General features: G+C 39.7%; 1 protein-coding gene across 1 annotated transcript in view; it reads right to left on the reverse strand.

The window, feature by feature from the left end:
• Positions 1–630: 630 nt before the first annotated feature.
• LOC126279085 (polypeptide N-acetylgalactosaminyltransferase 35A) overlaps positions 631–13,904 on the reverse strand; it is a 160,099-nt gene continuing 146,825 nt past the window's right edge. The window contains exons 12-13 of the mRNA XM_049979544.1: positions 9,708–9,859; positions 631–811 (exon numbers count right to left, since the gene is read on the reverse strand). Of these exons, the coding sequence (XP_049835501.1) occupies position 811; positions 9,708–9,859 (153 nt within the window). The 3' untranslated portion in view covers positions 631–810. The remainder of the gene's footprint in view (positions 812–9,707; positions 9,860–13,904) is intronic.

A 13,904-nucleotide genomic window follows, 5' to 3' on the forward strand; every position in this document is an offset into this window, starting at 1 on the left:
GCAACAGGTAACTGAATGTCTATGGAAGGCGGAAATATCAGTTCGAGCCCCAGTACATCACTAGTCTTTAAGTTGTCATAAATATTCCACTACAAGCAGCTTGGATAGTATTTCAGCTTTTTGGCGAGCTGATGTTCATGCCTGATATAAAATTCTGTTTCTTTATGATGCCCACAGTGTTCCTTATCTTGTGTATCTTCACTTCAAGGCTACCCAACATAATATTGCGAAATTCTGTTGTGTAAGTTTTATTCCTTACCTCTAAAAGACTTACTGTCTACGACATGTTAAATTCTAATCATTGTCCCTTCTTTTTTGCAGTGTTGATGCTTAGCATTATTTGTGCTCATATGACTGTAACAAAGCTGGATTAACCACCTTGTGTGTTGTATCACTGATGGTGTAGTCATCTTAAAATGCTTTCTTTCTATGCAGGAAACTGCTATCAATCAACACTGAGCTCTTTCCTCTACTTGATACAAAAACAAAGGATTTGTCTCCTTTTCTTGTACTGTCAGTAAAAATTGTAATAAACAATGTGAATTAAGTTAGAATCAAGAGATCCAATTGAAACATGTGAGCACAGAGTAGAGGGGAGGGTACAATGACAGAGATGAAATACTCAAGATATCTGTTTAGAAAAATATATTATTCCATTTACAACAAAAGCAAATAACAAAAAAGTTTAATTAATAACAAGATATATGCAGGTACAACTGACTGTGCTTGGCCTGCATATCCAAAATTTGAGTATTTTTTTGTGAGATTTAATAATCACTGTCTCGAGGCTTTTTGTTGCTTCCAGTTGTTTCTGTAACAGACAGAGAAAAGGCTTGGATAAATATATGCATCTGAAGCATTATTTTTTTTTTCAAATACACTGCAAAACTTCACATTTATTTCAAAAATATCTGTGGCGGAGGTATTCTGTTTTTGCAGACCTGTTACACTATATCCACTTTTTAGTTGAGAGCACTGCTGGCTTTCAAATTACTGATACAGGCAACATGCATTAATCTATGTATCAAGCAACTCATTGTAAAATCACTGAAGGTTAATATTTGACAGAAAATACACAACATGTACAAAGGTTATATGAAAAGAAAAGTCTGAATTGCAATAGCTATCCGAAACTCACGTTAACATTGAAACATTCACGCGCTTTGACTCCCAACGTGCCTTACTTGTCAAACGACGCCATCTGCATTGGTATTGTCATACTATGCTGTTTACAGTGTCAGTTCAAAACGTTTGAAGTAAGTGATCAGTTCACCAACTGTGAAATACAGTCAGTGATTTAGTTTTTGACAGCAAGGAACATTGCAGCAGTGGACAGTAACTGAGAGATAAGTGAGGCATATGGCCTCAATTGATAAAAGACAGCAATATGTATAAGTGGGTCGGAGCTTTCATGGGCAAATGGGAAAATGACAATGATGAACTGAACCAGGTTTATCACCAGTGATCTCAGACGATCTGGTCGAAGTCAAAGTTGCAATTTCACAAATTGTGCACATGCTGTGTTCCCAAGCTGCTTACTGAGATACACAAAATGGAAAAAAAAAAATGGCTTGTGCTATTGATTTTTTGGACTTTACGACAAAGGTGATCAATTTTTAAAGAACATTTTCATAGAGGATGAGATGCGGGTTTCTCACATGACTCAAATTCTACACTTCAGTCAACAGAATGGTGTCACATGAAATCTCTACCAAAGCCAAGGCCAAGCGCACAATATCAACAAGCAAGGTTATGGCAACTGTGTTTTGGGACACTCAAGTTTATGCACCAAGGGACAACAAATGCAGCCACTTACTGTGCTACCCCGACTAAACTTTGAAGTGCGGTACAGAATAAGTGACTTGGCCTTCTGATGTCTGGAGTTTTGCTGCTGCATGACATTGATAGACCACATTCAGCCATCCACACCCAGAATCTAATCAGATTTTTTTTGAATGGGAACAGATTGACACCCACCATACACCCTAGACTTGGCACTGAACTATTTTCACATGTTCCGCTACCTAAAGGAGATTATTGGAGGCAAGCACTTCACAATAGGTGACGAGGTGAAAGAAACAGTTAAGAGACTGGTTATTCTCAAATGTGGCAGATGTCTATGACTTGGATAAAAAAGCTTGTAGAACATTACCAAAGCTGTTCTGAAAATGTGTACATTCATGAAGTGTGACATTAAAATATTCTGGATTTATAGGGAGTGAACAAAAATATGGAAACACCAGAAACACAACATATTACGATGCCTAATGCAATCTAGGAAAACCATTAGCATTCAAAACACTTTACAGACATATCAGGATGGTTAAATATAGGCCACATATAGTTTCCAGGGGAATCTTCTACCACTCTTCCTGCAAAATAGTGGCAGGTTTAGGTAACAATGAATGCACACTTCTGTCCAAGGCAAACCAAAAAAGCTCAACAACATTGAAATCTGCTGACTGTGGTGGCCAGGTGAGATGTAACAATTCGTCCTTGTGCTCACAAAACCAGACCAGCATGAAGTGAGCTATATGAACGTGACTTCTTGTGAGGTCAATTCAGGGTGAAACATCAAGCTTTCGATGATTACCTCCATCATCTTCACCAGGTGCAACTGATTGCTGCTATGGTGACATTATATAACTCATAGCCACCGTGTGATTGGTTGGTAAGTAAGTAGTGCTGTCACAGGCAGTTCTAATACCTGTGTTGCGGGTGCCACTGGGTTTGCTTTCAGGCACCACAGAGATTACGTCTGCCGTCATGGTGGAAGTTTTTCTCACACGTTCTTATTTCTACAGCTTCTTTCATTACAGAATCCCAGTATGTAGGAGACTGGGACAGAGCTTTTTGTTTCCTCAGACAATATTTTGTGTTTGTTTGTAAGTATGTACCCAACAGCAGCAGATTTCTCCAGCTCTCGATTTTTAATATGCCACTGATATTCTGCACAGTGGTCAGAAATGGTATGGATGGAATGATCAGTGTAACTGCTTTCACCCTCACAAGGGAAGTTATGAGGTAGAGACTGTCCTAAACAGGACATAGTTCTTATCTTCTTAGGAGGCTGAAAAATAAGTCTTATACCTCGCCTCTCCAGGCCTCTGCCTTTGCTGGATGTAGCAACACAGAAAGAAAGGAATACAACTGGTGGCTCATTACATGAATGATCCAACATGCTCCTGTTCTTTAAGAATGCTGACTACATATTGTGTGAAACATAGGCGTTCTTTCAGAACACGGACTTCAGGTGATTAATTTCAGAATCCAAATGGTCCTCATCATAAACAATCTTTGCTCGGTGTGCCAATGTATTTAAAATTGCTCTCTTGTGGATGAACGATATAAACTCTGGTTTCTAAGATATAAATTAGTGTGCATTGGCTTGCAGTGCACTGAGTGGCAAGATGTTCATACGACTTTGTTGTACCTAAACATCTAAAAATGGCAGCCTTCCTTCCTCCCCCTTCTTGACAGTGAACTGGATGTTTGAGTGCATGGTGTTCATATGTTCAAGGAAGTGCTAAAGAGCTTCTACTCCATTTAGGCAGACTATAAACGTGTTGTCAACATAGGGATTAAAAGATGGATGAAGGGGAGCCAGATTTAATGCACACTCCTCAAAATGTTCTGTAAAACATTGGTCACTGTTGGAAACAACAGAGAACCCATGGCATCTCAGTCCATCATTTCACAAAATTTACCATCATACAAGTAGGTGGTCATCATAACATGTCGAAACAACTTTTCTGTTTGAGCAGTCAGATGCTCTGCCATCAGTTTCAACATGTTCTTCAAGGAAGTTTTGTAAACATTGAGACCATATCAAGGTTGACTAAAATATCATGTAGACAAATCTAATCTGTTTAATTTTCTCAGTGAACAGCTGAAAGTTTTTGATTGATGTTCACATTGGCTAACTATCAGAGTCATCAACTTAGTTATGTATTTGACTAGCCTGTAAGGAGGAGAGCCAATTGACACTAGCAAATTACCTAAATATTAGAAAACAAAGTAGACAGCATATATAATCAACATAATGCTCACAGTTCAACAAATCAATATAGGTACAGCCTAGGAACTTGTTTTTTAGATTTTTGATTACACCCTTTGGTAGACCACCCAAATCTAACAGCAGCAGAGCAGAGACTGAGGGGCTCTGTGCATTGCAGAGAGATGAAGATCTTGTGATCCTTCCAGCAGACAAGAGAAATGTGGTTGTTCTTAATACCACTGAATATCAAAATCAAAGTGGCATCATTGTTGGTGGACTGCAGGTACAAATGCCAAACACTGCACCGTAATTACAATTTACTCACTTCCAAGTGTGAACAGGGTTCTTTCCAATCCAAGGGGTTTAGTTCAGTAAAATCGTGTTGCTTGAAAATGAGCCCAAAAAAACTTGTTGATTATAATCTACGATGATTGGGTCCGTAGTTTTTTACAGCTTCTAAGTAAGTTATTTTCAGAAAAAGTGGTTACAGTTCACGCAATACGAAACTGTGGTTCTCCATTAGCCAATAGCACAAACAGTTGGTCTTGAAGGAATGCCTTCCTTGTAGACTTTAGTAATTCTCACAACCTGGGAAGTATAAGAGCTCGAGCTCTTAAGATTTTTCATGACATCTTCTGGTAAACTGGAATTCTTTAGAAGCTCCACTGTCTTCCTGCTGTATAACAGAGTTGGGTTCTCCAATAAAAGAAAATATGAAAATATTAAACATTCACATGATGAGGCACCAATTGTATTCCTTCCTTCCTGTGGTGCTACATCCATCAAAGGCAGACACCTGTAAGATGATATAAGAGATGTGCCTTGTTAAGGATACATGCCTGGATATGTAACATCACTTGTGAGTGTGGAAACAATTGCACTGATCATTCTATTCATACCACTTCTGACCACTGAGCAGAATGTAAGTGGCATATTAAAAATTAAGAGCTGGAGAAATCAGCAGTTGCTGGGCACAGACTTACAAACAGACCCAAAATATTGATTGAGGAAACAAAAGTTTTGTCCTACTTTCCTATATACTGGGATAGTGTAATTAAAGAGACTGTAAAAAATTTGTGAGAACTTAAACCATGATAGTGGACATAATCGTAGCGGTGTCTAGAAGCAAGCTCTTGACACAGAGGAGAGACACAGATATATGTCATAATGTTTACACTATTACGGGAGTGGTGGCACCACCAGCGCAGACATTAACACAGCCCGCCACAGCATTGCACAATTACATACACACCACAAGCTGTCTATGAGCTATTGGGAGAGAGGTTTGGAGGAAAGGTTAACTACTGAACTAGGGTGTTGTGGTTCCAGATTGTGTTGATTAGAATTTTGAGGTTTTGGGGGGAGTGGAGCTGGAAGTGGGAGATTGAGTAGAGGGGAGAGAGTGGGTCTGTGTGCAATGAGAGGAGGTTGAGCTTTGCTGGAAAGGTTGTGGAGGGTGAGTGAGTTGCCTTTCCAGAGGTGGGAAACCAGGAGATGGTATAGTTTTTTTGAGGTGGAGGGTGGCATGCTGTTCTAATTTGCGGATGGCCTGTAGAAGGATGCTCTGAACAGCCGGTGTGGATGTGGGAGAGGAAAGATTGAGGACTTTTATTAAGGACAGGAGTTGACGGGTGTGTTCATTGGCTGAGTTGATGTGTAGGTGAAGGATTAGGTGGGTGAGGGCTGTGGATTGTTCAGTTTGGAACTGGTATAGGGACTGATGGAAAGAAGGGTTACAGCCAGAGATGGGAACTTTAAGTGTGAGGCCTTTGGGGGTAATGCCAAATGTCAGGCAAGCCTGAGTAAATAAAATATGGGAGTGTAATCTGGCTAGGGCGAAGGTATGTTTACGGAGGGAATGTAAATAAAACTTAATGGGGATGTTGTAAGGGTGACATGGTATTACATCCTGCAACTATCCTCCCAACCTGGTACAGAAGCAAATACCCAGAGCCACTTCCTCACCCCCTCAAACCCAGAACCTCCCACAGAAGAACCCCAAAAGTGCCCCACTTGTGACAGGATACTTTCCGGGACTGGATCAGACTCTGAATGTGGCTCTCCAGCAGGGATACGACTTCCTCAAATCCTGCCCTGAAATGAGATCCATCCTTCATGAAATCCTCCCCACTCCACCAAGAGTGTCTTTCCGCCGTACACCTAATCTTCATAACCTCTTGGTTCATCCCTATGAAATCCCCAAACCACCTTCCCTGCCCTCTGGCTCCTACCCTTGTAACTGCCCCCAGTGTAAAACCTGTCCCATGCACTCTCCCAGCACCACCTACTCCAGTTCTGTAACCCGAAAGGTGTACACGATCAAAGGCAGAGCCATGTGTGAAAGCACCCACGTGATTTACCAACTGACCTGCCTACACTGTGAAGCTTTCTATGTGGGAATGACCAGCAACAAACTGTCCATTCGCATGAATGGACACAGGCAGACTGTGTTTGTTGGTAATAAGGATCACCCTGTGGCTAAACATGCCTCGGTGCACGGCCAGCACATCTTGGCACATTGTTACACTGTCCGGGTTATCTGGATACTTCCCACTAACACCAACCTATCAGAACTCCAGAGATGGGAACTTGCCTTTCAGTATATCCTTTCTTCCCGTTACCCACCAGGCCTCAACCTCTGCTAATTTCAAGTTGCCGCCGCTCATACCTCACCTGTCATTCAACAACATCTTTGCCTCTGTACTTCCACCTTGACTGACATCTCTGCCCAAACTCTTTGCCTTCACAAATGTCTGCTTGTGTCTGTATATGTGCGGATGGATGGATGGATGGATGGATGGATGGATGTGTGTGTGTGTGTGTGTGTGTGTGTGTGTGTGTGTGTGTGTGTGTGTGTGTGTGTGCGTGCGTGCGTGCGTGCGTGTGTGTGTGTGTGCGCGCGCGCGTGGTGTATACCTGTCCTTTTTTCCCCCTAAGGTAAGTCTTTCCGCTCCCGGGATTGGATTGACTCCTTACCCTCTCCCATCCTTTCGTCTTTCCCTCTCCTTCCCTCTTTCCTGATGAAGCAACCATTGGTTGCAAAAGCTTGAATTTTGTGTGTGTGTTTGTGTTTGTCTATCAATATACCAACACTTCCGTTTGGTAAGTTACATCATCTTAAGCTAAATGATATCTAATAACAATGAAATTTATAATACATGTATATTTATAAGATAAACAATGTGTATTGGAAGCTGGTTTAGGGCATTTGTATTGTAAAATGTAAAGGATGTAGCGAAGTACCTCCTCAACAGAAGTGGCACAGCGCGATGTAAAATGGGGTTTTGGCAGTCAAACTGGGCGGCTCCTTGGTGGGAACGGTACACAGTCATTGGCTAGCCGTTGCATGGTACACTTCGACAATGCCAAGGGAGGCAATTGGGGGCAGCCTCAGATGCGGATTTGTCTGGTGCTTGGTACTCTTGGCAATAAGGAATGGCTCTAACATGTTAAAAATACGACGCCAAGAAGAAATTTTATACAGCATTCAAACATCAAAAGCAATTAGTACAGTTTAGCTGCCACAACGCTTGCCACCACAACTCTGCCACTGCTCCACCAACTACCAGATAAGTATCAGAACGAGGCAATTAAGTAGTGAGAGTGAATTTTAATAATAATCCAAATGCTATAAATCAGTGTTGGAACCGCATCTTTTATCCTGATCATGAACCTATGCAGGGTCCCCTCCTCAGTGTTCGGAAAACCGAGTATCCTGTTTGTCTCATGTGCAAGGATTAGCAGGAGTTGAAGTTATTTAGAATGTTGCTCAAGTGCTCTCAGTTTATTGCAAAGTATCGTTTTGGAAAAAATTCAGTACAAGACTGTGTAAATGTTAATGTCTAAAATACCTGCTTCACAGGTGATGAAAAAGGCACATAAGTTAAACTTATTTGAAATATAATTTAGCCTTGATTACTATCATGAATGATTTTGTTAAAAGTTAAGTGAGCTCAGTGTTGAACAAATTACCTTGAAAAGTAAAAACATAAACTATTCCAAGTGAAGCTACGAATGAACTTTAGTTAAATTAAATTTTGCTACTGAAATAATTATAGGGTTTGTTTAGTGATACTATACCTGTTTAAGGGTCCCACCATATTCTTCTCATATTAGAAAGATAATTGGAATATTATTACTACTAAAGAAATCTGATATATTTCTATAAATGGGAGCATAAACAGTGTGATTGTGGTATTATTTATTTTAATTGTGGTATTTATATGTCAGTGAAGTCAGAAGCCCATCGTGACCAATATTAGTTCTGCACTTCTTGCAGGAACCTTTCAGTACTGATCCAAGTAGCAATATTGAGTGTAGCTCTTATTAGTGTGAGTTTGGTACAATTTTCCTTTCTAGGATTACTGGTTCATGCATTATTGGTAACTGCTGCCACCCACAGCTTAGAGTACCCTGTGTCCACTTGTATCTTGAGTGCTATGCAAAGGGAAATATTAATGAAAATAACTTCAACAACTAATCTTCAATTTTTTTAAACATATATTTCCAAATTCATAAGCCTAATTGAGCTGGTGAGCATTTATTATTTCATTTGAATGTGAATTTTACTACTTTCATTAACCCCTAAGTTAAAGTCTGCTTAGTTTTCTATTAATTACAGTATCTTCAGTGTTACAGTCCAATACCTTTATCCATTAGATACAGATGTGGTCAATATTCCCAAACCCTCTCAGAGGGTAACATTAGCTTGTTTCACAGCGGACTAGTTTTATACATGGCTTTTCCCGTGACAGGACTTAAGTTTAGGGTGTTAGGGAAGAGTGGCGTATAACGAAGCTAGTGTTATAACTGCCTGCTACTGAAGGTAGTCTACATTAGAAACAGTGTGTCTTTATCTGTTCTAGGACACTAGTGGACTGATCCAAACCAAACATCTCAGGAGGAGGTGACTGTGTGGGAGACTCTTGCTTCAATTACTCAAGCAAATTATTGGCAGCCAACAGCAAATCTGCAGACCATGAGTAGGGGCGATGCTTTCCTGTGTGCCAGAGAGCTGCTCTCTTGCGACCATTTGTTTACTCATATGTTTTATGTAACTGCTACATGACAAACACACATGGTCTATTGGACTGAGATTGGGCCAGGATGTTGGCAGCTTGTACACATACCTTGTCTTCATGTTGTTAAGGTGTCAGGCGTCTAGGAGCCTCAATGGCCCCCTCTTATTTACTCCTCCTACATTTGCAAGCGCACAAGCTTTCCATTTTAAACCTCAGTGGTAAAGCATGTAGACTGAATGACCAATATTGCCATTGACCTGCATTTAGTGTGGAGCAAGAAGTTGTTCTGTTCTTTGTTTATTTTATTTTCACCAAAATTCATTACATCTCTCTCTCTCTCTCTCTCTCTCTCTCTCTCTCTCTCTCTCTCTCTCTCTCTCTCTCTCTCTGTATGTGTGTGTGTGTGTGTGTATGTGTGTGTGTGTGTGTGTGTGTTGTGTTCATCTGAGCACAGTATTTGGGTAAGGATTCTATAGGGATCCATTTCAGTACATTTTATATTTTTATAGGACGATGAAAGCAGGAAATGTAAAGCAGAATGGCAATTCCAGATTCAGATCACAAATGCCATCAATGTAGAGGTGATATATTACCACTTTTGTGATTAAAATATAAATGCTTATCTATTTTATTAAGATGTATTTAAAGTAAGTACCAAACAACTAGAGACATTGATCAAGTATACTTACCAAGTCATTCCTAACGTTACATCCTCAACAAAATCCCAACGCATCAAAGGATCACTGTCGGAACATAATTTCATGACAACAGAAGAGCCTAAGGAATTGTTTTCTGCTGCTAGACACATTCCTGCAGCCATGTTATACACTGGTGTGCCACGCTGTAATGAACAATGATAAAAAGCTTTCTGTATTAACTCAGGTACAGTAATTATGAAGCATTAAAATCAACAAAAGAGTGTTACAGTATCAAAGATGCAATATAAAAGCAAATTAAATACACAGGTAAGAGCAAGCAGTGATTTAAGAAGTATTTGTGGTTTAGTTGTCTCTACCATAAACATTAGCTTCCTCCCCATGGGAAACACTGTTGGCCCGAAAAATTACCAGTTCATGACACTGACATGGGTGTGCCAACTGTAAAACTTGTTAGTTCACCTAAACAGATCATTCCAAAGGATTTAAATATGCTTAATCTCATGTTAGTAAATTGTCGAAGTGTCTGTAGCAAGATCTCCAAGTTAATCTCCGAAATAAACAGTAGCAATGCTAATATTGTATTAGGTACTGAAAGCTGGTTGAAACGAGACATAAAAAAGCAGTGAAATTTTGAACTCTGATTGGACAATGTTTAGGAAGGATAGGACTGATGCTATGGGAGGTGGTGTGTTCATTGCAGTTAAAAGCTGTTAAACACAGTTGAGATTGATACTGCACTGGACTGTGAAAAAGTCTGGATAAAGCTGTCAATCAGACAAGGATTGACCATTGTATTAGGATATTTTTATAGACCACCAGCATCCGCAACAAAAGTCGCAGAATGTTTCAGGGAAAGTCTTGATTACATTGGAAGTAAATATTCAAATTATCCATTAGTTATAGGTGGAGACTTTAATCTATCATCCATTGACTGGGAAAATTACATGTTTATCACAGGGGGCAGAAGCATAGATTCGTGTGAAGTTATTCTAGGAGCGCTCTCAACATACAACCTTGAGCAATTGGTTAGAAAACCAACTCGAGATGGGAACATATTAATATCTTGGTGACAAACAGACCTGATCTTTTTGAGGAAGTTAATCTAGAAGTAGGTATTAGTGACCATAAAGTCGTTTGGCTTCTATGTCAGTGGAAGTTGCAAGAATACCAAAGAAACAGCGTAGAGTTTTCTTGTTTGGGAAAGCAAATAAAAGTATCATTAATGAATATCTTCATAGTCAGCTCCAAGCATTCACGGCGGGACACAAAAGATATTGAGCATCTTTGGTCGGAATTTAAAGGTACTGTCCACCATGTGCTAGAGAAGTATGTGCCTAGCAAAAGTATAGGGGAGGGAAAGGATCCACCTTGGTACAACAAACATGTTAGTTAATTGCTGAGAAAGCAGAGAATTTTCCACAGTCGTTTTAAACATAGTCACTGCCCCACTGACAAACAGAAATTATGCTAAATGAAAGCAGCTGTCAGAAGGACAATGAGAGACTCTTAATTAATTTGAAAGCAATATTTTATCTGCAGATTCTAAAAATAACCCCAAAAAATTCTGGTCGTATGTAAAATCTATGAACACTGCAAATAATTCAATACCTTATCTTACTGACAGTGTGGGTAATGTAACTGATGATGATAAACGGAAGGCCGAAACTCTAAATCTAGCTTTCAAAAACTCATTTACAATAGAGGACTGCAGCACCATTCCCCCTTTCAATTATCGAACAAACGAAATGATGGCTGACATAGTGTTTGGTGTATCTGGGATTGTAAAACAGTTAAGATCCTTAGACGCCAGAAAAGGCATCTGGCCCAGACGGTATCCCCATAAGGTTTTATATTGACTATGCTACAAATATAGCACTCTTCTTATCCCTCATCTATCAGAGATCATTGAAAAGGCGGAAAGTTCCACGGGACAGGAAGAAGGCCCAGGTCATAGCAATCTATAAAAAGGATAGAAAATCGGATGCACATAATTACCGGCCAATTTCACTGACATTGATTTGTTGTAGAATCATGGAATATATTTTGTGTTCAGACATAATGACCTTTCTAGATTCTGAGAAGCTCATCTGCAGAAACCAGCATGGTTTTAGGAAACAGCGCTCATTCGAGACACAGCTGGCCCTCTTTGTGCATGATATACAACAGGCTCTAGATACCGGCTCCCAGGTTGATGCCATATTTCTTGACTTTCGAAAGGCGTTTGACTCAATTACGCACTGTCACTTGCTACAAAAGTGCGCGCTTACAGTCTATCCAGTGACATATGTGGTTGGATAAAAGTTTCTAACAGACAGGGAGCAGTATGTCGTCCTGAATGGGGTAACTTCAACAGAAACAAGAGTAACTTCAGTTGTGCCCCAGGGCAGCGTAATAGGTCCTCTGCTTTTTACAATTTACATAAATGATCTGGTTGATGGTATTGACAGCAGCCTTAGACTGTCTGCCGATGATGCTGTAGTCTACAGGAAAGTAGTATCACACAAATCAATGAAGATTTGTAGAAAATAAATGTGTGGTGTAATGACTGGCAGTTATCTCTCAATATTAGTAAGTGTAACCTACTGCATATAACAAGGCGAAAATCCCCATTAATGTACTAGTACAAAATAAATGATCAGGCTTTGGAAGCGGTAAATCAGTATCTGGGTGTGACTATTCGAAATGATCTTATATGGAACGATCAGATAACACAAGTAACGGGTAAGGCGAACTTTAGATTGCGGTTTATTGGTAGAATCCTGAAGCAATGCAGTCCTTCAACAAAGGAAATAGCTTACAATGCGTTAGTTCGGCCAGTCTTAGAGTATTGTTCGTCTGTGTGGGACCCTTACCAGTTGGGTCCGATTCAAGAAATTGAGGAGGTCCAAAGAAGAGCGGCAAGATTCGTGAGTGGTACATTTAGCCATCGTGAGAGCATTACAAATCTCATAGAAAGTTTGAAATGGGACACACTTGCAGATAGATGACACGCTAAACAGAAGGGGCTGCTCACTAAATTCCGAAATCCAATCTTCACCGAGGATGTAGAGCATATATTATTACCACCAACTTTCAAATCGCGTAATGATCATCATTCAAAGATAAGGAAAATAAGAGCTCGTACTGAGGTGTTCAGACAGTCGTTTTCCCCCCATGCGATCTGAGTGCAACAGAAGGAGGGAAATATGACTTTGGCGCGAATTGTGCCCTCCGCCACACACCGCTTGGTGGCTAGCTGATTATATATGTAGATATAGATATAGATAAATTACCTGATACTATCACATGCACTACAAATAGAGGACACATTTTCAATAAAAAATTTCACATGAAATAATAATGAAACAAGATGTAGCTCTGACTGCATCATGTGACTGTGACAGCGAATTTACTGAAGTATGCTGGCGCAGTTTTACGTCATTAACACTGATTTCTTCATCATAAAGCTATATTATAAACAGATTAATAAATTATGCAAACTGTAATACATTAATGTAATTTATTGCTTTGTAAATTTTGGAAGTAAGTAAAATAGAACAGAATGTTACACCCTTAAAGAGCGACAAAACCTTTTGCTCTTCCTCATATGAATGTATCCAAGTCAGACATTAAAAATATACAGAGCTGAAAAAGTATCTTTTACCTTCTATTATGAGAGCAAGGAAGTAAAAGAATACTAAATATAATGCAGTGCGGAGCAAGACAAGTTCAGAAAAATAGTGCAGTGTGAGCACTGTATTCATTTTTGGTTGCACTAAACAGGTTTGTGTGCACACTCTTTATGAATATCAATGAATTTTGTGACTGTATCTTAAAAAAATATACAATCACTACAATCAAGAGCTGTTTATTTCAGTCTGTAGTTATCTGGAAGAGGTATCAAAGGGCTGTGTTCTTTAGGGAGCAATATTCTCAGTTATCGTCTGCTGCTATGTTTATGTGAGCTCTCAAAGAGTTCAAACTTTTCCCCACAGTGGGTCTCTGTGTGCAGTGCGACATTCCAAGAATGTTGCAGAGGATGATAATTTCTTGGCAATAATGGACATTCGTGTCAAGCTCTTCTATAGTGCCAACTAGCCTCAACTGTTATCACACTTCTTTTCTGTGTTTTCTAGTTAATACATGTTATTCGTTGCTGCTACACTGGAGTTCATACGTCATAAAATTGGCTGAGTACCTTGAACTCGCAGTTATAGTTTTTGGTTGTTTAACATCTAGGTGTGCCCA

Source organism: Schistocerca gregaria, chromosome 6, assembly GCF_023897955.1.
Source record: "Schistocerca gregaria isolate iqSchGreg1 chromosome 6, iqSchGreg1.2, whole genome shotgun sequence".
NCBI classification, from domain to species: Eukaryota; Metazoa; Arthropoda; class Insecta; order Orthoptera; family Acrididae; genus Schistocerca; species Schistocerca gregaria.